This window comes from Misgurnus anguillicaudatus, chromosome 2 (genome assembly GCF_027580225.2).
Source record: "Misgurnus anguillicaudatus chromosome 2, ASM2758022v2, whole genome shotgun sequence".
In the NCBI taxonomy this organism is placed as follows: Eukaryota; Metazoa; Chordata; class Actinopteri; order Cypriniformes; family Cobitidae; genus Misgurnus; species Misgurnus anguillicaudatus.
In genome coordinates, this window is record NC_073338.2 from 35,014,379 (window position 1) to 35,039,328 (window position 24,950).

The window sequence follows — 24,950 nt, forward strand, 5'->3', positions numbered from 1 at the left end:
TAGCGCGTGGGCGCAATTTAAAAAAAGTGCAGATGGGAGTGGTAATATATGCATTATTTACTAAAAAGGCAAACGTTAATAAAACAGGCACCACTGTTGATTTTCATAATAAACTCAATCTAAGAGCAGCGCAAATTAGTTCAGGGTCGCAAATAAGCAGAACTGATGATGTGCGCTTGAATTCAGCACTGCGGACATCACAGCAGAAAATTTGGGGTGTGTAATCCCAGCTAACGAAGCCAAAGAACTGGAGAACAAAAAAATAATGTTTACAGGAAGTTTTGAAACGTCTGATATTGTGTGACTTCTCCTAGTGACTACTATTTTATTTACTTCAGCAAATAAAAAATTACATGGTTTGGCAAATACTTTTAAATAATACTTCCTCTGGCCTTAAATCAATCATCTGCATTGTATCATGCGCTTTCTGTGATGCCTCTTTTTTAGCAGTGAGTACATTTACATGCACAGAATAAGCGGATAACTATCAGAAATCTGCTTATTATAAAAACTGTTTTCATGCGTTTACATGCAAATAAACCGGCTATGCAGACAACTGCGTTTACATGGAACTTGGAGATTTGCCAGGTTTCTTGCAGGTAGTGATGTCATCGCCTATAGTGCATAATAGTCAATCAAAAAGCCGGCGGCATATATTAAGCTATACTGTTTTATCTCTTTTCGTATCTCCACAACCTGTAAATATAACATCAGTTTTTATTTTCTCAGTTTCTCTGCCAACTGCTTTAGTAGAGCAGAGACTTTTATGCGTTACTTTGCGCTTACTTCCGCATCTGACGTTTATCTTTCACACGCGGAGACATGCGCACATGGACAAAACTGTGAGAAAGCCGGTTAAGGTGTTTACATTCCACGTGAAATCGGGGTAATGAGCAAAAATGAGTTTTTGCTCACGTCGTTTATGGGCTTTCCCCGATTAAAGAAAAACGTTTTATGCGTGTTCATGACCCCAAACGTTATCAGTTTTTTAAGCATAATCGGCGTAAGACTGTGCATGTAAACGCACTCAGTATTGCAGCCATTTCAAGCACAAAGTAATTTAAGACATTCTTTTTTTGGCGTTGAATAATGGCACAAATCATAGTAATATCAAACACGCAAACATTAGTAAAGCGCGTTGCGTAAATCATTTAAATATTCTCCTTCCAAAAATGTTGCGTCTGAAAGGGAAACTCATAGAAATGCATATGCAATAAAGTCATTCGCAAAAATAACTAGACCACACCTTTTCAGCGCTTCTTATCCACTGGGCGTCTTTAGTAAATCCCGACAGTCATTATTTACCGCCAAATGATTTTTTGCGCTGGTGCAAGCTGATAGTAAATCTGTGCCTGGTTGCATGAAACTCCTTAAGTGAGGGTAGAAAAAATCCCTGAGGTAAGGGATTTCTTTAAGAGTGTTGCAACAAACAGTCCCCTTTCCCTAAGTGTTTAGTAAGGAATAATTGACGACGGGCCATTGAATTATAAGAAAATATTGCACACCAAGGTGGTAATGCGGCACGATGCAAAGCGGGTGTGCATTATTTTCAAATAATTCAAAGGACCGGAGTCAATTATTCCGCTTATACCACGGTTACCACAAACATTGCTCTGGTGCCTGTTTTTAAGACATTTGACAAGTTAGGTGTGCGGTTAACAGAAAAATAATCAACACCCATAGAAAATTTCTCAGCCAATCAGAATGCAGCATTCAACAGATCTGCGGTATAATACTAAGTATTTTGCGGTAGTATCTGTCAAAACACATCAATGAAGAAGCGGTTGCTATAGTTACAAAATCTCACAGCGTAAACAAATCAATGCATGCAGCTCAATAGAGGTTTGTGTACTGTGTACTTGTGTACAATTAGTGTACAATAAAACGTCGAAATATAACAGCCTGTAAGTACTGCCGGTAATTCAAACTTTAAGCACTTTTAATCACTATTCTTCTATAAATGCGCTTCACTTTACTCTAAGGGATTATTTTGATCGTTAGAAATGCGTTGGTACTTCCTTTTCTTAAAGGGGCAATAAGTAGGATTTACCCCCATCTAGTGGTATAATTGTATTTTGCATTCAAACGAACAGTGCTCTCTAGCGCCTCGCCTTTCCAAATGCGTGTTGCAACTACGGTAGCCATTATGTAATCACTGATCTCCTTGTCCGTTGCAGCTGGTTCACGTGTTCTGAATGAAAACGCGTTGTTGAAACGCGTTGGTAGGCTAGTGCTTTTTGTCCCTCTCTGCTATTATAGTAAATCAATACGGCGGAACGATATGGAAGCCTCCTTGGACTTACCCGTCCAATGTAAGTAAAGAGGAGAAATTCTAAGCTTACAAAGAAAAGTCAGATCATTGGCAGAGGTCATATGAGGACATATTTATGAATAAAGACATTGATTTTGATTAATAAAACACTTAAATCCTACTTACAGACATCGTGTGTGACGTTACTGGACCTGTTATAGACCTGTTTAAGGGAAACTTAAGGACTTTGTAGCAACACATAGCAGAACTTAAGGTAATCCTTTAGCATTTAAGGGTAAATACTTATTGACAGCCTTATGGTTCCCTAGATGAATAATTGTGCAAACATATGAAGTTTTTTCATTACAAAACTAAAATTTTATTGAAAAAATATTTTTGAAATGGATGACTGAATAATGCAAAAAAGCAGGCAACACATTGCCATAATAGAAACTGCTTCAATACTTAGCTTAAAGCATTTTACCAAGTACTACACATAGTTATTAACAGATCAGCTGCAGATCTTGTCCCCAACAGTGTTTCTGGATTCTTTCTGGGATTTTCTCTGTGTGGTCCTCTGTGGCCATTGATTAAATAAAGATGTCACCCTTGTGTCTGTTTGAGGACATTCCTATTCGCTTCTGTCATTTATTGTGCCCAAACAGATTTGTCCATCATTGTAATGCCTCTGCAGAGACGACAGCTAAAAAAGGAAAATAGAGGCCTGTGTGTTTCTCTTTTATTTCTTTGGCCTCTTTATCTCTTTACGAGTAGGGTTACTTTAAACCAGTCTCACAGGGAAGTGTACCTACATGGTAGCAATTTCGTATTAATACAGATACAATCACAAATGAAACCTCTCCCCTAACCCCAACATCAAGGGCAGTGGCGGCTCGTGACTGCTCATCCGAGGGGCACGAATTAGAATTAGTGTCATGTGTGTTGCTTGTGTTTTCAAAATATGTGTTTGTTGCGTCATGTGAACCATGTGCATCACATGTTTGTCAAAATAAATGTCTGCTGCACACATGTCAGAACCCGTTTATGATAAAAGAGACGCTCACGTAACAAAATACACGCAAGACACTCCCTTAACAGTAAACTCTGATTACGCATGAGATTATACGAGTAAACGCGAGTGTCTATTTTATCATAAACCCTTCAGATGCGTCTGCAGCAGGGACTTATTTTGACAAGACACGTGATGCACTCAACGCGCAGAATACATAATTTGAAATTACGAACCACACATATGACGGGCTACATACATGTCGTGACAAACTTCGCATTGTGCGCCCTCGAAAAAATAAGTCACCGCCCCCCACTGATCAAGGGTTAAAGCAGATTATACTAAAATTTAGGAATACAAATTCATACACCTCATATCTGTATTGTAATGAGATTGCATTAATTGGTTACTACTCACCTTGAAGTCTCAAAACAGACTTTACAGTAACATAAGCACCATGAACAGAAAAAACTGTAATGCATAACATTAAAGGTGCAGTGTGTAATTTTTAGGAGGATCTTTTGACAGAAATGCAAAATAATGTACAAAACTATATTATCAGGGGTGTATGACCTTTTATAATGAATCGTTATGTGTTTATTACCTTCGAACGAGACCTTTTTATCTACATACACAGAGGGTCCCCTTACATGGAAGTCACCATTTTGTGCCGCCATGTTTCTACAGAAGCCCTTAACGGACAAACTTTTTTACTAAGTTGTCTCTGACTATGAAATGTTTGTCCGGTGGTGGCTATCGTAGCTTCTTTATGCATTTCAAAAACGAGGGTTGGGCAGTGGACTGAGACGTTGGTTGCAATTCGCAACCTCACCACTAGATGCCACCAAAATTTACAAACTGCACCTTTAAATTTTTCATCTAAAGTGAAACTAAATTGCAATTTTAAGTTAAAAAACTTGAATTTTTAGGTATTACCAATGGAAGTAATTTTTTAAGTTGGTTCATCATTTCACTTTTTACAGTAAATATAATAAAAGAAATCTTAGTCTTACTCTTATACTTTACTATATTTTACTAACTAAAGTCTTACTTTGCGCTGCTCTTAGATTGAGTTTATTATGAAAATTTTAGTGGATGTCCACTATAATACTGTAAACTCTGTGTGGTAGATAGATAGATAGATAGATAGATAGATAGATAGATAGATAGATAGATAGATAGATAGATAGATAGATAGATAGATAGATAGATAGATAGATAGATAGATAGATAGATAGATAGATAGATAGATAGATAGATAGATAGATAGATAGATAGATAGATAGATAGATAGGTTACATAAGGTTTTCAATACTCCCCCTACAGGGTGCAACACACTGACATCAACCCTGCAATACTCAGCTGTTGTTTATCATGTAAAACAAGATGTTTAAGTTAAAAATTCATTAAAAATTGTCAGAACATTTGAATTCCTCTTTAGACTTAATATCAAACTGTGCAGAGAGATGTCCTGCAGTACAACAAAGAAAGACAAGCAGAGCCATTACGGGTAAACAGCAGGTAGTTTCCCCGACGGAAAATTATCTTGACAGGTGTGGGAAATGACCTCCTAACACACTTAACACACAAATACGAGCCTCAGTTTGTGGTGGTTTATATTAGACCGTCAACCCGATCTGTGAGCGTCGACTAAAGGGAAGAGTATGAAGATTTTTGTGTTTCTGTTTCCTCAGTTCAACTTCTCAACAGCCCCCAAGGAGGAAGCGTATTTCAAAATGCTCGGAGAGGACGAGCCGCTTGCCTGCAGAATGAAAGAGTCCCACTTGAGGTACGTTTTTTCATTCCTTTCTCAAATTAACGCTGAAAGCATTGAGGGGAAAGAAGTTGTCTTGCAAATTCACCCTCTAGGGTTTCTTTCCAACTTTTTAGCAAGTGAATCGGATATAAGTTTGGAGATTTTCTTTGTATGTGACTTCCTTTATTTCTGGAACTCGTTGTTAAGAAGCTACAGTATTTCTTTTTCATCATAGCAATGTTTTACATTTGGGAGGTAGCAAAGCAACCAACCTTTAAATAGATGTAATGAAAAAGCAAACGCATCAAAGGGAGATGCTCTTAAACTCAAAATGCAGATGATTGTTAAATTGTTTAAAGGCCCATTACAATACTTCTGCCCTAAATTGTTACTCTGAACTTTTTTCTAAACCCCAGCATGTATGGGGTGCCGTTTTTTTAAGGTATCTGCATAAAACCTTTTGTCTTAACTGTGTGTATTTTTATCTGTTTATCAGCCTGACTACTGTGGTTATAGCATTGTGGTAGCACTTCCCCTTATAGTTGTCATATGTTAGATACGAATCATAGTTCTTTTGCTTTCATGGTGCATGAATACTTGTTTAATGTCATATATACTAAAAGTATCCACAACATGCACAGTAATGATAACTACATAAGTATTATCTACTGACACATCAGATTGACTCTGTTTTTCACTCTTTGCAGAAACAAGGATAAAAAAAGTCGACTTAGTCTTCTTCTGGCAAAGTCTGGATCCCATGAAAATGTCAGTCCTGAAAAGAAGCCACCAACTACAAATAAACAGTACGTTTTTACTAATGTATATTTACTAACAGGCCTTTAGTTATATAAGTTAATAATGTATGTCGCTTGTGTAGCGGGTGGTGCTTTGACAACTCGCTTTTTGTGACCCCAGTTCAAGTCCTGGCTTGGCATCCTTTGCACCCTGTGCTTTCCTGTCCTCTCCATACATTACTATCTATCAGTAAATGCATATACGTAGTTATATAAGTAAAATACCTTACTGTATGCTCAACCTGATTTTGCCAAGCGAGAGATAACCTCAGGGCAACTTTTTTTTTAAAAACCAAAACCCTAACCATAACTGAACCCTAATTTCACAGGGAAATGATAAGTAAAAAAAGCTAATCCTGGTTGTAAGCTTAAAGGAAAACACCACCGTTTTTCAATATTTTACTATGTTCTTACCTCAACTTAGACCAGTGCTTCTCAATTATTTTCTGTCACGCCCCCCCAGGAAGAAGTAAACATTTCGCGCCCCCCCCCCCCCCCCAACTCTCCGCCATGACTGTAAATAGTATAATTTGTTTTGCACATCTGCAAAACATTGTATCCTTATTAACATTAAAGAAAACACAAAAAAAGAAATATCAATCAACTTACAACAAAGAATAACTTTATTAACATTGTTTTTTAGTCTGTAACAGAAAAGACTTAAAAATGCATCAATTAGCCTGAAATAAAAAAAATCAATCCTTATTTAAAGTATAATATTTATAAAATTAATTTGATACTGAAAAATTAAATTAAATAAAACCAATAAATAATAATAAAAAACTCAAGCGGCTTATCAGCGTGATTGGGGTGTAATGTCTTTAAGTGACGGTGCAAAAAAATCACTTCCTGAAAAAGTATTTTCCCCGGGGTCTCGCGCGCCCCCCCTGGTGTCGCTTCGAGCCCCCCCTGGGGGTCCCGCCCCACTATTTGAGAAGCACTGACTTAGACTAATTAATACACACCTATCTTTTTTCAATGCATGCACTTTTAATCTTTGTTCAGCGCCTTGTGTATGTGTTAGCATTTAGCCTATAGCCCCATTCATTACAATGGCTCCAAACAGGGATGTATTTAGAAGCCACCAAACACTTTCATGTTTTCCCTATTTAAAGACTGTTACATGAGTAGTTACACAAGTAACCAAAAAAACTTTAGTTTGGAGCCATAGGAATGAATGGGGCTAGGCTAAATGCTAATACATTTAAGAAGCGCTGTACAAAGATTAAAAGTGCACACAGTGGAAAGCAATAGCTATGTATTATTTCATCTAAGTTGAGGTAAGAACATAGTAAAATATTGAAAAATTGTGGTGTTTTCCTTTAAACTTGAAACAAACAGTAAACTGATTTATGAAATCTGATTGGTTGATTGAAATGTTGTCACAGGGTCAACATAATGTTAACCTGAGGGCATCAAAATCAGGAGAGGTTTTTTTTAAATGCTGCACTGTTGTATGTATAGGTTTTTTAACATCACTAAAACAGTTGACATGAATAAATCGAGCATCACTCTAATACTACAAACTCCTGAATGTGTTTTAAACACATACCTCCGGACGAGGCTCTGAAATGGAGTGATTCATTTGAGGATTTGCTGAGTCATTCAGGTGAGAACAGTGGTGATGTACAATCCAAGTAAAGTATGCCAGATCACAGCACTCCTCCACAACCAAACCGCAACATCGGAACTTACGCGGGAAGAATTTGCATAATTACTTTAGTGAATCAGGTGCAACCTGTGCAATAATGCAGACAGAACATGCAAATGAGCGTCATGTTGGGCACAAGCCATTGTTTTGGTTCTCTTTTTCTCTCTCTCACTTTTAAAGGTGGAGTGCATGATTTTGAAAACACTTTGGAAAAGGGAGTCGGGCTACACACTTGTAGCTAATCAGCAGTAAGGGGCGTGTCTACTGACCGACATCGTTGCCTGGGTTGCGTATGTGTGGGTCGAGTCTATCAAAAGAAGGTCCAGATTCAAATATCAACATTGGCTTTCAGAGATCATACACCCGGCCTTTAAGACTTTTTGGTAAGGCTGCATAGATGATGATGATAGTGATAATTGTTGTTTATTTTATTCAAAGTCCAGTTTAACTTATTTAAAAATGTGTGCATATCATGCATTTAATAATGACATGTACACAGCTGTCAGACACTCTAAGGCACTGGTCACCAATCCTGGTCCTGGAGGGCCGGTGTCTCTGCAGAGTTTATCTCCAACCCTAATCAAACACACCTGAAGCAGCTCATACAGGTGTTTCGGGTGTTTTTGCTTGGAGTTGGACCTGGCCTCTGCGGAGACACCGGCCCTCCAGGACCAAGATTGGTGACCACTGCTCTAAGGGTACAATCACACCAAATGCTTTTTAAATGCTTGTAAACGCAATGTGCGCCGAACTGCCTTTTTTTGTCACAAAAAAGTGCAGCGCTGCTTTTTATATTGCTAGGCAACCACCAATGCAGCTGCAAATATTGAATCGTGAAGGCCCACCTTTCCCCTCATTCGATTGAACGGTCACTGCCCATAGAAAATCATTAAAAAGGCGCCTGCAACTGCCATAAACGCGTTTGGTGTGATCGGCCCATAATGTGACTGCAGTGGTTTCTCGGACAGCTTAAAGGATTACTCCACTTCCTTAAAAAAATCCTGATCATTTACTCTCCTCGTGTCATCCAAAATGTTGATGCCTTTCTTTGTTCAGTAGAGTGGAAATGATGTTTTTTAAGGAAAACATTCTAGGATTTTTCTAATTTTAATAGAATTTATTGGACCCCAACAAATTACAGTTTAAACGCAGCTTCAAAGGACTCTAAATGATCCCAAACGAGGCATACGGGTCTTATCTAGTAAAACGATTGTCATTTTTGGCAAGAACAATACACTTTTAAATCACAACTTCTCATTTTGCACCAGCCGTGTGATGCGCCAGCGCGACCTCACGTAATTGCCTAATGACATCAAAAGATCATGCGTTACATATGTGAAACGCACATTTGCGGACCATTTTAAATAATAAACTGACACAATGACATTAATTAATATCATTCCACATACAACAACATCAGAACGGTCCTCTTTCTCAACACTTGAAAATACTGGGGCGGTAGTTTCGCATACGTCATACGTGACCTGTTGACGTGATGGCGCATTACGTGAGGTCGTGTGAAGTTGTGGTTTAAAAGTGCATTTTTATTTTATTTTTTGTTGCCGAAAATGATCGTTTTACTGGAAAAAAACATGCCTTGTTCAGGATCGTTTAGAGCACTGGTTCTCAAACTGGGGTCCGGGGCCCCCAGGGGGGCCACGAGATGGTGCCAGGGGGTCCCCAGTTTTATGACATTTTTATAAAATACATTAATTTATCATGAATTCTGTGAAATTAAACCTAAAAAAAATAATTCAGCACTACTTTGTATAATTTAATGGTTTGTTTAATTAAAATGTGAAGTTTTAGAACAGTTTTTTGTCATAAATTTTCTTTTGAAAACCACTGGTTAAGAGCCCTCTGTGTTTAAACTGCATTGAAACTGTAAACTGTTGGGGTCCCTGAAATGTTTTTTTCTTATTTTATTGACTGAACAAAGAAATACATCAACATTTTTGATGACATGGGGGTGAGTAAATTATCGGGATTGGAGTAATTCTTAAAATATATATCAAAATTACCTTGTGATGTGCTCACCCTCAGGCAATCCGAGATACATATGTCCATCATTCTTTGGACTAACACGTTTGGGTTTTTTAGTAAATGTCCTTGCTTTTTCAAGCTTATAACGATAGAAAACAGGAATCAGGGAACAACTTCTGATTTTGAAGCCCAAAAAAGTGCATCCCTCCTTCACAGAAGTAATCCACACGGCTCCAGGGGGTTGTCTTTTTTACAGGTAATCAATGCGATTTTGTAAGAAAAATGTCTATATTTTAAACTTGATCAACTATAATGGAGTCGTGTGGATTACTTCTGTGAAGGATGGATGCACTTTTTGGGGGTTTAGAGTCAGAAGTTGATCCCTGATCCCTGTTTTTTACCATTATAAAGCTTTGAAGAGAAAGGAGATTTACTAAATTAACTCCAAATGTGTTCATCTAAAAGATGATGGACATATGCATCTTGGATTGCTTGAGGGTGAGTAAATCATGGGGTATTTTGATATTTGGCAAGAGTATCCCTTTAAGACTTGGCCCAGACTAAAATGCATATTTGGGCTGTCTTAACTTAAAACAGCTGCAGTCATATCTTAAAATATACCAAGACCATTGTTTAGTTTTGAGATGCATACCAGTAATGTTTTTTGTAAGATATGTTTGTAAAATCTACATAAATGTCCCAATATAACTAAAGCCTAGTCTTGGGTTCATCTTAAGTCCGCTTCATAAAATATACAATTTATAAGTTTATCAATCACATCCTGTGAGTCGAACCATGAACCTGTTTTTGCTAACACCATGCTCTTCCAGAGCTACAGGAATACAATATGATAATGCATCTGCTGTTTTTTTTAGATGGGGTAGAATTCTTCACTCGGTTTCTACGCACTGAGTTCAGTGAGGAGAACATTGAGTTCTGGTTGGCCTGCGAGGATTTCAAAAGCACAGAGTCTTCCACCAAACTGCAAACTAAAGCCAGACAGATATATGCCGTATTCATCGACAAAGAAGCACCCAAGGAGGTACAGCACGTTGATACGTTAACTTTAAATCTTCACTTCAAACCTCCAGAATGACACAATATAGATAAAAGATACCAGGAAGAGATATTACAAGTCATTTTTTTAATCAGTGTTTAATCAAGTTTGAATTATTAATTGTTGGTCACAAGGTTTGCAACTTTGCTCTTAGCAAAGCAATGGGTTACTAGCTAACCTCAATGTGACTCAAGGCTTTGTAAAAAGAAGTCTGTGGTTCAGTGCATAGCAACTTCATGTTTAGAGACCTAAAGTTGCATCTGCACAAGACCTGTTGTGGGATCTGGCCACATGACTGAGGCCAGAGATGTGACCGTGTGGTTTTGCAGCTTTTGCCTGTTAAACTCCCCTCCTCAGCCACCCACGCAGCTGAGAAAACAGAAAAACTAAGAAACAAAAAATGAGAAAGTGGGACCATGTCCAGAGTGCATTTGATCTGGTTGAGCCAAGTTAAAGGAAAGATAAAAAACAAGTTGTAACGTATTATGGCATGTATAATACTGTGTGAATTGTATAGATTGATTTTAATAGAGTACAAGAATGTCATTTGTAAATTAGTATGTTTGTATGTTAATTAGTTGGTTATGTTGATATCTGAGAGAATCATGATTCATAGGATCTTTGTACTGACAGGCGTTAAGACTGCTGTGCTGTTAGAATGAGTTTTAAGAAGTAGCAAGTATGGGTTTGACAGGCGAATGAGTCAGTGGTTCAGTGTGGTCAGAATAGACAAACCGATGAAGTGTGCAAGCGGAAAAAAAGGTAAGGGGGGTTACTTGTTACTTATTAAAAATAAGTGATAAGTGTAGCCAAATTTAAAATAGTAACTTGACATGACTTGTAAAGCCTGGAGTATAGTTCATTTTTTACGTATGGTCGAACGCACAGCTTTGCAAAGCATTGTTTATTTGACACTAACGTCCACACAGATGTTCGAGCATGCATATTGCGACAAATTGCAATACCTTTCCCGCCTACACAATACAGTACAAACTCGTGAGCGAGCATGCACAACCTTTGCATACAAAGTACGCACGGTTACGAAGATCCAGCTTGTAAAAAGTCAAAGTCGTATTTACTTAAACAAAATACTTCAGTTGGTAACACTTAAAGCAACACTATGTAGTTTCCATGTAAATATGACTTACAGCTCCCCCATGTGGTTGAAAAGCGCAACAGTGCCTGGTATCAGACGCTCTTCTGCAGGCAGGGGGAGGGGCGGGGCTGTGTGCTCTACCCTCCACCGCCACTTTCAGAGTGTACTTGTAGCAGCTAGGAGGCTGCTCAGGTTGCAGCAACAGTACAATTTGTTCAAGTTGTTCTATCACTGAAATAATTTTAGAGACATTATTTAAAGGTAAAAAAACTACATAGTGTTGCTTTAAAAAACAATTTAAGGTTTTGAAAAATTTAAGGTGAAAAAACTTTTTAAAATAAGTCAAATTGGTAATACCTAGCCAATTTATGCTTTATCAACTTTACCAATTAAAGTGTTATCATTTTTAAGTGTTAAGTTTAATTTATAGTTCTACACTGTAGCTACGCCGTAGGTTGTGCTAGCACTGCGTAGCCTAACGTATACTCGTCAAAATTTCAACAACGCATCCACTCTATGCAGAACGCAAACGCTGGCCCACCACCCCTCCCGCCAGGTAAAAAAATCTGCAAAGTATTTCTTTATAGTCATTTCCGCTTGCGACGGTAAAAAAGATGATCCAAGTTGAGGAGAACTCTCACTTTTTATGCTACGTACACACCAAACGTGTAGCATTGCGTTGCTCGCTCTAGATTACTCGCGGGATTTAACTTTGTGTCATGCAAATTTTTTGCTCAAGTTGAATATTTTCAACTTGCGCGAAGGCGAGTTTGAGGCGAATAGTGTGTGTTTTCACTCCAATCGCGCTGTCCAATTCAAGCCATTTGCATCATCCCACGCAAGGACACGTCTGATGGCGTCTTTGCATTGACTTGTATGTAATCTACTCACGCAAATCGTTGAACTCGCGTTTGGTGTGTATGCCCCATTAAAGTGATTCACATATTGCGTATTTTGCGCGCTCAAGTTCGTTATTTCAAATTTAGCCGCGCGGTATGCACACTCATAATGGAAGCGACGCGTTTGCTCATTTGTTTCAGGCACATACGCAATGCATTGAGTTAAAACATTTCAACTTTTCCAAATGCCGCAAGCGCACCGCAGGTCATGTGACAAGAACCTACGCGCCTAGCATTTTCTTCGCGTTTTTAGGTGCGACATGTGAACGGCCCCTTACAGTGCAGTGCCTACTGGCGGTCTACATGTGCAATTGCACATTGACGCGGACGACGACGCAGAAATATATATGAAAACCGAGGCCATGTCATACGACATACGCACAACTATAATGAGCCCTTGACCAATTGAAATATTTTTTTAAGTAGATCTACAAGTAGGCTACAAGTTATTCCAACTTTCACTTTTTACAGTGCATATTTACTATTCTTATGCTGACCCTTGCGTATGCATAAAAACAAAATTATACTTCAAGCTTAAAGCTTATTTGGTTATACTTAAAACTTTCTTTTAAAAATGTGCTGTGTGATACCAAGGAAAAAAATCTGTAATATGGTTTTGAAACCATAGAACACAAAATGTTACATCATCACTTTATTATCTTGCATAATTTCAATTATCTTGTCTTTCATAACAGTTGTACAATCTCCTAACTTTTGAAGTTTCGGAAAACGCAGACACAATCACATTTTTGAAATACATTTTCCTTTTTTACCCTTTAGGTCAACATAGACCACTCAACCAAGACCACCATTGAGAAGAACGTCCTACATCCAACTCGATCTTGCTTTGATGTAGCACAAGATAAAATTTACAGCTTAATGAAAAGAGACTGCTACCCACGATTCCTAACCTCTGACATCTACTTGACCCTGACCAAGAGGAAAGGCCCAGTACCTATGACCCGGAGAAGGTCTCGCTCCTTTGTTTTAAATGATCGTGCCGAAGGCACAGCTGCTTGGTTGTAGAGTTGTACTGTAGTGCGAGTAGTGTTCATATCATTTGTTTTGTACTGTCAACAGCACTTGATTGTGTTGCACCTTTTAGCTATTTATTAACATTAGTTCAAATAGGCTGGTATTTAAATACTAATCATTCATGATTGTCAACTGTTCGGTTTTGCTCAAGGATTTCATGCCACGCTGTCATAATCAACATGTTTTCAATTGTAAATTGTACATAATTGTTTTATGATCAAGGTCTTTATAATATAAATTGTATATATACTGTATTTTTAATTATACAGCTTTTGCATCGCTATTAAAAATAGTAAATGTTACAGTAAACACACTGAACTGGGTATTGTCATATTACTTGGAGCAATCATAATAGTAAGTAAATTGTAAAAGTAGCTTAAGTAAAGCAAGTAATTAGATCAATAATATAGATTGAAGGCAAAGCTTGAGCTTAAAAAACTTTACATTTCATGCAAAATCTGCACTTTTAGCAATAACCACTATTATTGTGTAACTTACAGTATAGTTAGTTATGGTATAGTCTTGTGTGGCCAGACATCAGTCTGTAAGGATTGAAGAATGGTCCACTTTGAAAAACATCTGACATCATCTGACATGCAAAATGTCCAACCACAGCTTATTTTGTCTTTAGGTGGGGTTTAGGGTTGGGTGAATGTCTAGTCAATAATACCACAGAACAGACCAACAGATATAAAACTAATGCAATAACAGTGAAGAAATCTCTATACTTTGTGATCTGGATCAGTTTGTGCAAAAGATACAGGACTAGATTATTTCACAGACAAAATATCTGCGTTTTCAACAATAAATTTTTTTTAAAAAGAAAAGATATATAAAGGCACTGTGGGCTGTCTCAGGCCAATACAATGATTCATTGCACAGACATATGATCCTATTATTTTGCTAACGGTTGAACGTTGCCTTCATATTATTTGTCCAGTTTCCTCATATTTCCAGTGATTTAAGCTCTTTTTCATATGAATCCCTCCTGGTGTGAGTCATTAGAGAATGTGTCAGGCCTCAAGCTGCCTATACTGATACCCAAGTCTGATCCACTGTCATCCTATCAAACCTAAATGGAAGTGTCTAAAAGCAAACATCAATTATGCATGATCAGACAGGCCACTAGAATACATAATATCTCATATTGTGTAACATAAAACAGAACGCAATCATACAGTAGATGAAACAAAAAATATATGAAAGTATTTTATATGGAACTAAAAGGGACACTCCACTTTTATAAATATACTCATTTTCCAGCTTCCTTAGAGTTAAACATTTGATTTTTACCGTTTTGGAATCCATTCAGCTGATCTCCGGGTCTGGCGCTAGCACTTTTAGCATAGCTTAGCACAATCCATTGAATCTGATTAGACCATAAGCATTGTGCTCAAAAATAACCAAAGAGTTGCGATGTTTTCCTATTTAAAACTTGACTTTTCTGTAGTTACATCGTGTACTAAGACCGACGGAAAATTAAAATGTATGATTTTCAAGGCAGATATGGCTAGGAACTATACTCTCATTCTGGCGTAATAATCAAGGACTTTGCAGCTGTAACATGGCTGCAGGAGGCACAATGATATTGTGCAGCAGCCGAAAATATTCCCCTTAGCAACTTGCAATAGCAGGTGACTATTTTCGGGCACTGCGTAATATCACATCCTTGATTATTACGCCGAAATGAGAGTATAGTCCAAACCATATCTGCCTAGAAAATTGCAACTTTTAATTTTCCGTCTGTCTTAGTACACGATGTAACTATAGAAGAGTTAAGTTTTACAAAGGAAAAATGTTGAAACTCTGGTTATTTTTAGCGAGATGCTAATGATCTAATAAGATTCAATGGATTATGCTAAGCTATGCTTAAAGTGTTAGCGCCAGACCCGGAGATCAGCTGAATGGATTCCGAAACGGTAAAAATCAAATGTTTAGCTCTGGGGAGCTGGAGAATTAGTATATTTTAAAAAAATTGAATGTCCCTTTAAAAAATGTTGGGTTGTTTTAACCCATAAATTGATAGATATTAGATAGAACCAACCATTGGGTTATAAATACATTAAACAACCAAGGGTTGAAAAAGCCAAGCATTTAGGGTGAAAGGTTTATTTATAACCAAATATTTACCCAAGTATGCACTGTAAACCTAAACAGTACAATGTATTTAGTTAAAATAACTTAAAAGTTTTATGTGTGTTCAACGATTTCACCGCTTTGAGTTCCACAAACTCAAATAAAATGAGTCAAAAAAATGTATCCAACTCAATAATTTTATTTATAACTTCCTAACCGAGTCATTTCAATACAACAGCCTCATGTTAACAAACATTGGTGATGAAGTTTATAGCATTCGATCTGCCAGTTAAGCTAAGAAAGATTGTGGCACTGCAAATTAACTTCAGTTTAACGTTAAATCAATACGATTGGTTGAGGAGGTGCTTCGCATTATTAATTTACATCATATTTTATTTGGTTTTTAGTAAAGAGAAAGACTCAGTAGTGTTAAACATTCTTTATTTTTTGGAGATTTAGACAAGTTTGCTATTTTTTTAGTTTTGTGGTTACCATTGTTCAAAAGTGTAGTGCATGTGCTTAGGCAGGAGGTCAAATATGTGTTGCTTTATTAAATAAACAATAAATGTGTGAAGTCATTGCCAGCACTGAGCTCATGTTTCTTCACACCTACACGAGTCACATCCTACCCAAAACAGCTTGCCCACTAAAGCTAAGTAGTGATGTAGTACTTGAGTCCGAGACTGGTCTCGAGACCAATTTCTGCTTTCTTGGACTCGTTTCGGACTTGTTCCTTCAAAGAATCAGTCTCGAACTACAGTGAGAGGAGAAGGACTCGTAATTTCAGGCCGAGTCCTCGAGACCAACACATTTTTTTATGTTCATATAAAAAACCACACAACACATAACAATAATAATAAAATGCAATGTTGATGGGCATTATTTGAAAATGACATCCCATGGTGCAATGCAAAGATACTGCCATCAGAGCCGTTTATTTGTCTCTAGATAAATAGGCAGAAGATGATACTTGTGGTAGGGATTTTTTTTAATGATATTAAAAGCATAGTCCATATTAAGACGTTAAGACTGCTCCTCTAAAAACAATTCCCAATCTAGCTTAGTCTGTAGGCCTAACTGTTGATTATTAACTGGGGTGATATTAAATCATGAATATGAAAACTGACATGTTCTATGGTTTTGGTCTCGACTTCTAAAGGACTCGGTCTCGACTTGGACTTGCTTCCTCAAAGATGTTGACACACCACTGTGTACAAATATTGTACTAATATATTACAACTGATTTGTGTTTTATTTTATGAAATCCTGCTATGCATATGAAGTAATCATTTTATAAACGAAATAAGCCCCGCGAAGCAGTGGTGTTACAGTGCATTTTATAACAGCTAAGGTGGTTTTAGGCACTAACAACGCCCCTTAGCTGTTATAAAATGCACTGGTAACCCACTGCTTCTTGGGGCTTATGCTTTATTTTGATATTGTATTTAATAATCCAAGAAAAATTAGATTTGATTTTTAAATGTAATTAAATATAGCAGCATATGTAAAATATCTTGATTTTAATCCAATATTATTTTGCTTAGGAGTGAACGTTTCCGAAAATATCTTTATTAAATGCTTCTGCATGCATTGAAGTCTACTGCATGGATATAAAATCATAAAGCTTTAAGGGTTATTAATCTAAGAGTTAATCAGACTAACACCATAAACTCATAATGATCATAATTAGCCCTAAAATTGACCATCTTAGAATGATTATTTTTAATAGCCATTAAAAGATAAGATCTGATGCTTCATGGACCATAAATTGCTGTTGATTAATGAACTGTTGGCAATTATTTCTTTCACTATGAGACCAAAAACCATCAGTGAATATGAGATCTGAACGTCTTTTTGTAATGTGTGAAGTGTGATCCACTTGACCCTGTGGAGTCAAAATATTTCTCTCGCAGCTGAGAGTGGCAAACAGCACCGATTCTGGGAAATTCTTTCACTGGTTGTCGGAGTGACAGGATCAAATCTGTCCTCGTGTTTAGCACCCCACAGTGTTTCCTTGAGATACGCCAGATGTTTTTGCAAAAGCATTTGACTCTGAATGGAAAAGCTACACTTAAGCATAAAAGATAACAGAGAATGAACAGTCTGCATGCTGTTAGCTCCCTATACGGGAACAAGATTCAGCAATATTACTGTCTGTCTAAAAACATCATGCAATGTTTTTGTAATGAATTATAGTGTCTTTAAAATACCCTGCTTTTGAAATTGAAACAATGGTATTTACTTAACTAAATGATGTAGGCTATACAAAAACATGAATCAAGATAAGCTACAAAGCAACGCTCCTTCTGGAAGAAAAAAATATATTACAGCAAGACACCAGTATGCAACCAAGTCAGTCTAGTTAATATAAGCCTTTAAATTAATGCACAGGAATGTAAAACTTTTATTGGCATGAGACCATGACAACAGTGTGAAGAGGTTTTTTTTGCACAGGATATGGCACCGGTGACAAATTCATCCTTGTTCACGCCTGTAAGAGAGGCAGGGGTGTTGTGCACATTGAGGCTCTTTTGCTGTACTGCAGGAAGTTCATTTAACAACCACAGCTCCCCCTGCTGGCTTATAGAGTAAGTAACATTTTGAAAAATAATAGTTTGAAGTTAATTAAATGTTAAAAATAAAAATACAAGTGTAACATTGACTTTTTTATTATAGACCAGCTTCCAAACGTCAAAGAGAATGTATTTTGTTAGTTTCATGTATTTTCATGTTGTTGAGATTAACAAAGGGATTACCTGATCTCCTCGACTCTTTTAAACAAATGTGCTAGGGTGCCGAACATACGTCACACACACATGCCTACACAGGTGCTACAAACAAATCACATAGACAAATGAGTCAGTCTTCAACAAGACTGTTTTCATCTGCAAGTACACTTCACTGCCTCATGTAAATGTAACAATGCATTAAACTTAAAAAAAAAAAATTATTAAGTCAGGAAATATAAAAACATGATTTTCTAAATGCTGATCTACTTCTATATAGCCCCTGCAGCTAATACTGCTCTTTTGAATTATTACAATGTTTATAACATATCCAAAGTTAAAAGTTGTGCATGAACACAAAGACAGAAGAAATAAGCTTACGTGTATGTACGTGTGTTTTGAAGTGAATGAACGATTTTGATTTCAGGAGTAAACACAGGTGAGCTTGCCCTCACCCCTGCCAGCCTTTTTGGAAACCAAATTCTCTTGGCCACGTGTAACTCATTATGCATGCAAATCTGGCAGAGGATTTTCCATTGCTTCTGCACATTTACATGGCCACTGACATACTAAGACAATATTAAAGCAGAGCTCAGAATTGATCAGGTAACAATCATTGTTTATAGCGTCTAGATGATGAATAAATCAGTGCTTGGGTTCTAGTTTTTAGTTCGAGGCCCAAAAAAAGATCAAAACTTTGTAAAAATTTGTAAATTGGTTTCCCGTTCCCTTTCCGACCTCAAACCAGGAGCTATCCATAAATCAAATGACAATCTGCGGTAGGAAGTGTAAATACAATTTTTCCACTCACCTCTTAATTTGCCGTAATAATGACTCTGTACCTTTCATGTATCAACCCCTGATTTCACAATATTCAAAATCACATTTTCCTTACTATTGCGGACCCATACACTTGCATTGTTGCATCAAATTCTACTTTGGACCAAAAATCTTGCAGATGCCTTTTGAAATGTTGCCATTTTTGCTGATATGTCTAAAACGGTAAAGGTTTTATAATGGAAAATTTAGCAGGAGATATGACACCCGTGATATGATATCAGACAAAGGGTTGGATCTTAAATAATACGCAAATGGCTAGATATAGGCCTATTTCAGCCACATGCTATTTGTTTATGGTAGGATTTTCATCCTGTCATTTCAATATTGTGAATAAATGTGGTGATGATCTAATAGACTCCCACCTGGACCATTACATGGGCAGGTGTTGATGTGGTACCAGCCATCCTTATTGGAGCTTTTGTTAACCCTTAACTGCCCCAGAACTGCTGTAGGGTTGCTCAAATGCAAAAACAATTCCAGCCTGCCTGTTGTGTTTAAACTGTGTACAAAAACCTATTTGCTAGGACAAGTATCACTGTAACTCTTCATATTTAGGTTACAATAAATGATTAATGGGAACTATAAACAAATGAAAATAACCCATAGAGTTGCACTTATGATGGGGGTGGGGGCATTAGATTTGGGGTAGTATGTGACCACTCAGAACGCCCATATCAATGCACTAATAACCACTAAAACGACATACCCAACACCCTCATCAACTTTTTTCAGAAAATGTAAAAATGTTTAAATTAGTTTAATAGGGCGCTGTTAAAAGAAAAAGCAGATTTGTGTCTAATAAACTGAAAAGATTTTTAGCAGCCGCTTGCATGCAAAGAAACTAACTGTTCCTTTATTACAATTCACCTGGGGCAACATGAGATTAAGTTTAAATACACATTTTTACGCAGGCACGCTCCTTTTAAGACTCAAATCAGTCACCTTTTAATTACCAGGTTTATTTACTTTACTCAACATTAAGTTATTTTGCATCCAGAATTGCATGCATTTTTTGTGCATTTCATAAATATCTTATTTGTTAGAAGTTAAAGGAATAGTTCATTTTCTTAAAAAAAAATCCATATAATTTACTCACCACCATGTCATCCAAAATGTTGATGTCTTTCTTTGTTCAGTCGAGAAGAAATTATGTTTTTTGAGGAAAACATTGCAGGATTTTTCTCATTTTAATGAACTTTAATAGAGCCCAACATTTGATACTTGACTCAACACTTAACAGTTTTTTTCAACGGAGTTTCAAAGGACTATAAACGATCCCAAACGAGGCATAAGGGTCTTATCAAACGATTGTCATTTTTGACAAGAAAAATAAAAAAATATGTACTTTTAAACAACAACTTCTTGTCTAGGTCCTTTCCTGCGTGACCTAACGTAAATGCGTAGTGACATGTTACATATATAAAACGCACATTTGTGGACCATTGTAAACAATAAACTGACACAAAGACATTAATTAGTATCATTCCACATACAACACCGTCGGAACGGTCCTCTTTCTTAACACTTGTAAACACTGGGGCGGAGTTTCGCGTTCGTCCTCTGTGACCTCTTGACGTCATGGCGTATTGCGTGGGGTCACGCTGGCGCATCACGACTGGATCTCGACGAGAAGTTGTGCTTTAAAAGTGCATATTTTTTATTTTTCTTGTCAAAAATGACAATCGTTTAGCTAGATAAGACCTTTATGCCTCGTTTGGGATCGTTTATAGTCCTTTGAAACTCCGTTGAAAAAAACTGTTAAGTATTAAATGTTGGGCTCTATTAAAGTCCATTAAAATGAGAAAAATCCTGCAATGTTTTCCTCAAAAAACATAATTTCTTCTCGACTGAACAAAGAAAGACATCAAGATTTTGGATGACATGGTGGTGAGTAAATTATCTAGATTTTTCTTTTAAAAAAATTTAATATTCCTTTAAAGGAAGTGATTTTTTATGTATATTTTTATGTATTTTTAATCTGTTTTGTATTCGATTGACTCTTTCACAGGTGACATGCCAGGTGAATGATGCTTTCTTCGAAACATCAACCCAATTTTCCACGATCAGCCATAAACCACAAGTTTCTTTTTTCATCGATGACCAGGCCATCATCCGAGTGGTGAAGATGTTTTCTCTGTGACCTTACAGACTGAGGAGGTGATCCTGCCCATAGCTTTGCATGCTGATTTCCATGTGTTCCATTCATGGCAGTGAATGTGTTCAGACCCCTCCGGAGTCATATAGAGGCAGACACAGGAGCAAGCTTGATGCTGCGGACGCCGATAGGAGAGATGGCTATAAAGTGAGTCGATGATTACTATTAATTCAATCGCTGTACTTAAATGATGTCAAAAGAAAATTCATAAATTCAATTTATTTTATGTTGACTAATAGACGGATTTGCTTTCATGTAAGGGTCATGAGGCCTCACACGTATTTTGGACCAATTGTGTGAATTGTTAAAGGATTTTGTAATACATTTAAAATCTTTAGCACAATTAGCGTCACCGGTGATGAATCTCCATGTAATTTTCAAGGGTAGATTTTGTTGCTTTTCTCAGGAGCCTGTTGAAGATGTGGACTCCTGGGGCGAGTCTATCGAGAAGCTTCTGGAGTCTAGATGTAAGAAAATCCTTCATGCTTAAAGTCCATCTTTAGCTCATAATACACAACCATTTTAGGCCTAATGTTAATTATTTTAGCATCATTTTGGTAAAAAATTGCAAACTGTGGCCATTTTGACTTTGTTGATGAATCTTTTATAACTTATTTATATTTGTGCTGTAGGGCTAAAACATGTATTTTCTGATGTTGAATTTAATATAAATTCACTGCAGAAAATCTCAAATATTACTTTTAAAGATTCTGTCTGATTCTTAAGGATTAAAAAGTTTGATCTTTTCTATCCTTGTCAGTACTAAGTTTTAAATGTGTATCTTAAACATTAACAAAAGTTAGGAAACTAGGTTTGTTTGTTTGTTGCTTGCCTTTTTATGAAAGCCAGAGTAAATACTGCAGGATTAACATGTATATGAGCTGTCAGGTGCTGGGGATTGATGAGCATAATGCAAATGTTTAATAAAATAAGTTTGCAAAGTAAGTATTTGCAAACATTTTACTTTACACTGGCCCAGAAATGCTACATTCCTTGTGAATGTAATTGCTGCTAATAAAAACCCATATAAGTTGCGATACATTTCAATCACTTCATGCAGTTTGAAGACCATTAAGCAAATTTACTATTACTTATTTATATATTTGTGTTTCGTCCATTTTTATGCATTTTAGTTTTATAGTATATACTTCAAAATAAATATTTTTAAATATTATATGACATTTTTTACTTCTACATTGTAAAAGCAGTTTTTCAGGTCATTTTTATGCTAATTTCAAATATTATTTCTTCTGATTATCTATAATAATGACTGGTATTGTGTTACAGCGGGACAGTTGGCTTTCCAGGAATTCCTAAAGTCAGAATACAGTGAGGAAAATATTCTCTTCTGGCTGGCATGTGAGGAATATAAAAAGATCACGAGTGTACCGGAGATGATCAGCATGGCAAACCAAATCTACACTGAGTTTGTGCAAACTGACTCACCCAGACAGGTAAAACACAAAATAAACACTTTTAATACTTTACTAAGTCTATTAGAGAGCTTTTTGTGATATTAAATATTTGTAACAACCATGCAAAACGCATAATGTGCTTATCATGTTTTTTAATTGTGACCCTATTTTCAGGTCAACATTGATTCTGGGACTCGATCAAACATAACAAACAACATCTCAGAGCCGAACCTGAACTCATTTGATGCAGCACAGAAGCACATCTTTAGTCTAATGTCGAGGGATTGCTATCCCAGGTTTCTGAAGTCTGACATCTACAGGGCCATTCTGCAAAAGCACGACAATAGCTGACTTCATAATGGTACACTGTTACTATTGCCAGTAATGATTTGTAAATTTTAATTTTATATTTGGTAAGCACAATCTTTATTAGTTTTGGACTGAAATAGCTCTAGTCTCGCATCAAATCTGAAGTAATAAACTGACAGACCCCTAATGCATGTCCTACATACAGTAAATGTCTCTAAATAATGTTTTCAAGAGCATCACATTTGGGCCTGAATTTTATGCACTTTTATATAAATGACTATATGTTGATTTTACAGTGTAATGTAAAAATATCGATGCACCACAAAAATACTTCACAAATCATCCTATGTAGGATTCGTTTGTTGTGTTATGGGCCTGAACTAAATCAGCCAGTTCCTTGTTTTCCTTGTTATAAACACTTTTGAGAAACAGTGATTAAGAATTTCAAGACAATAACTGCACAAAACTATAGATTTTTTCTAATTTCTCTAACTTGTACAGCCACTACATCTACACTTCACTTATTTAACAGTGCAATTTATGGAGATGTTAATTACCAAGCAATGTTTATTATTAATGATAATGTAATTTTCTTTTTTATGTTTTTTTTTTTTTTTGCAAAATATATTTGGTTTGTTTTTCTTATGATTGATGTTGTCATGACTGTCAGGAGGAAATTCGTGATATTTATTTAAAAAACAATGTAAACTGAAGATCCTTATATAAAAGATGAAAGAAAAATCAATTAAAAAAATCATGAAAATATTATATTTGTTTATTATTTGTATTGTCCCTTAATTGTATAGTGCAATATGACACATAAAGTGACCAACCACAAAAACGTGGTGTTTAGATTATTTGACAAAAATAAGACGGTTAGGTTTAAACAAAACACCACATATACTATTTGGGTGATTCTCGCAAAATTAGACTTATGATGTGTCATTTTGATAAAAAATGTTGAGTATCAAAATAAGAAACATACAGTTACAAACATCTCTTCATGTACTATTTTGCACATGATTTCAGATGACATCATAATAAATCAAATTCTTATTTTTTCCACATTTAAGGAGAAAATTATCATTACCACAACGTGTCCATGACTGGATTTGTGTTCTTTGACATGGAAATATTTATGATTAAAAAATCTAAAAAATAAAAAGCTTCAGTGCATGTTATACTATAAACATTTACAGTAAAGAAACATGTGGTATTTGTTGATCATTGGTAAATGTAGAGGCAATAATAAGGAATATAAATGTGTCCAAGACCAATTTTCCTCATCCTCCGCAACAATTTTCAATCATTGTTTAAGCCCTCAAGGAACTAACTAACATTTTTAAAGAAAAAATTGTTGGAAGGGACATAATTGACTGTGACACTCAAGATGTCTACCAGGTAAGCAGTTCTTATTTTTTCTCTCAAGATAAAAGTAGTATCTAGACAACTTTTTAGTTCTCATTACCGAAACATGAGTTTGTAAATGCATGTTGCGGTAATGATAATTTTTTATAATGAAAATCTAAAAAATGTATATAATTCTATAGGAAATATTTTTAAATCCTCTAAAAAATAATGGTTATAGTAAGTTCAGACCTTAATCTTATATGTGCAAAAAAAATCTGATGCTGGACACCTAAATCTGGATTTCGTGAGTATCACCCATTTGTACTTTTACATGTAGCTTGTTTTGGAGTGAGATCACAAGTTGCAACTACAAATTCACCTTGTTTAGCAACTTCCTATAGACTTGAACTTAAAATAACATGTAGCTTTGCTGCTTGAAGATGTGTAATTTGTCAACCATAGACCTTATTTACTCAGCAGTGTATAAACTGCATAATAAGCAATACAGTTTTGTCGAGTGTACCACCAGTTACAAAAGCGGTGGA

At 36.3% G+C, this 24,950-nt stretch overlaps 2 protein-coding genes across 7 annotated transcripts in view; both read left to right on the forward strand.

Annotated features, from left to right (window-relative positions):
• rgs18 (regulator of G protein signaling 18) overlaps nt 1–14,348 on the forward strand; it is a 109,447-nt gene extending 95,099 nt beyond the window's left edge. For 3 of the 5 annotated variants that reach the window (XM_073854279.1, XM_073854273.1, XM_073854281.1), the window contains 5 exons: nt 4,955–5,049; nt 5,724–5,816; nt 7,355–7,422; nt 10,323–10,489; nt 13,280–14,348. In XM_073854279.1, the coding sequence (XP_073710380.1) occupies nt 4,997–5,049; nt 5,724–5,816; nt 7,355–7,422; nt 10,323–10,489; nt 13,280–13,525 (627 nt within the window). In that variant the 5' untranslated portion in view covers nt 4,955–4,996 and the 3' untranslated portion in view covers nt 13,526–14,348. Of the gene's footprint in view, nt 1–4,678; nt 4,814–4,849; nt 5,050–5,723; nt 5,817–7,354; nt 7,423–10,322; nt 10,490–13,279 lie in introns of those variants that run through there. The other 2 variants (XM_073854285.1, XM_073854270.1) reach the window with 2 other exon arrangements.
• A 6,893-nt stretch (nt 14,349–21,241) lies between these two features.
• On the forward strand, nt 21,242–23,820 carry rgs1 (regulator of G protein signaling 1). Of its 2 annotated transcripts, none has more exons than XM_055203948.2 (4): nt 21,242–21,478; nt 21,719–21,798; nt 22,619–22,785; nt 22,921–23,820. In XM_055203948.2, the coding sequence occupies exons 1-4, from the start codon at nt 21,381–21,383 to the stop codon at nt 23,095–23,097; spliced, it is 522 nt and encodes a 173-aa protein (XP_055059923.1). In that variant the 5' UTR covers nt 21,242–21,380; the 3' UTR covers nt 23,098–23,820. The 2 variants fall into 2 exon arrangements, with proteins under 2 accessions (XP_055059923.1, XP_055059922.1); XM_055203947.2 differs by having other exon boundaries at nt 21,248–21,478; nt 21,738–21,798.
• Nucleotides 23,821–24,950: the final 1,130 nt, after the last annotated feature.

What these genes read in the sequence shown, in the direction of transcription:
- rgs1 (XM_055203947.2), top strand. Translation starts at nt 21,356, where the DNA reads ATGCTGATTTCCATGTGTTCCATTCATGGCAGTGAATGTGTTCAGACC. An exon ending in ATAGGAGAGATGGCTATAAA is followed by an intron (nt 21,479 to 21,737) that starts GTGAGTCGATGA and finishes TGCTTTTCTCAG; the next exon opens with GAGCCTGTTGAAGATGTGGA. An exon ending in AAACTGACTCACCCAGACAG is followed by an intron (nt 22,786 to 22,920) that starts GTAAAACACAAA and finishes CCCTATTTTCAG; the next exon opens with GTCAACATTGATTCTGGGAC.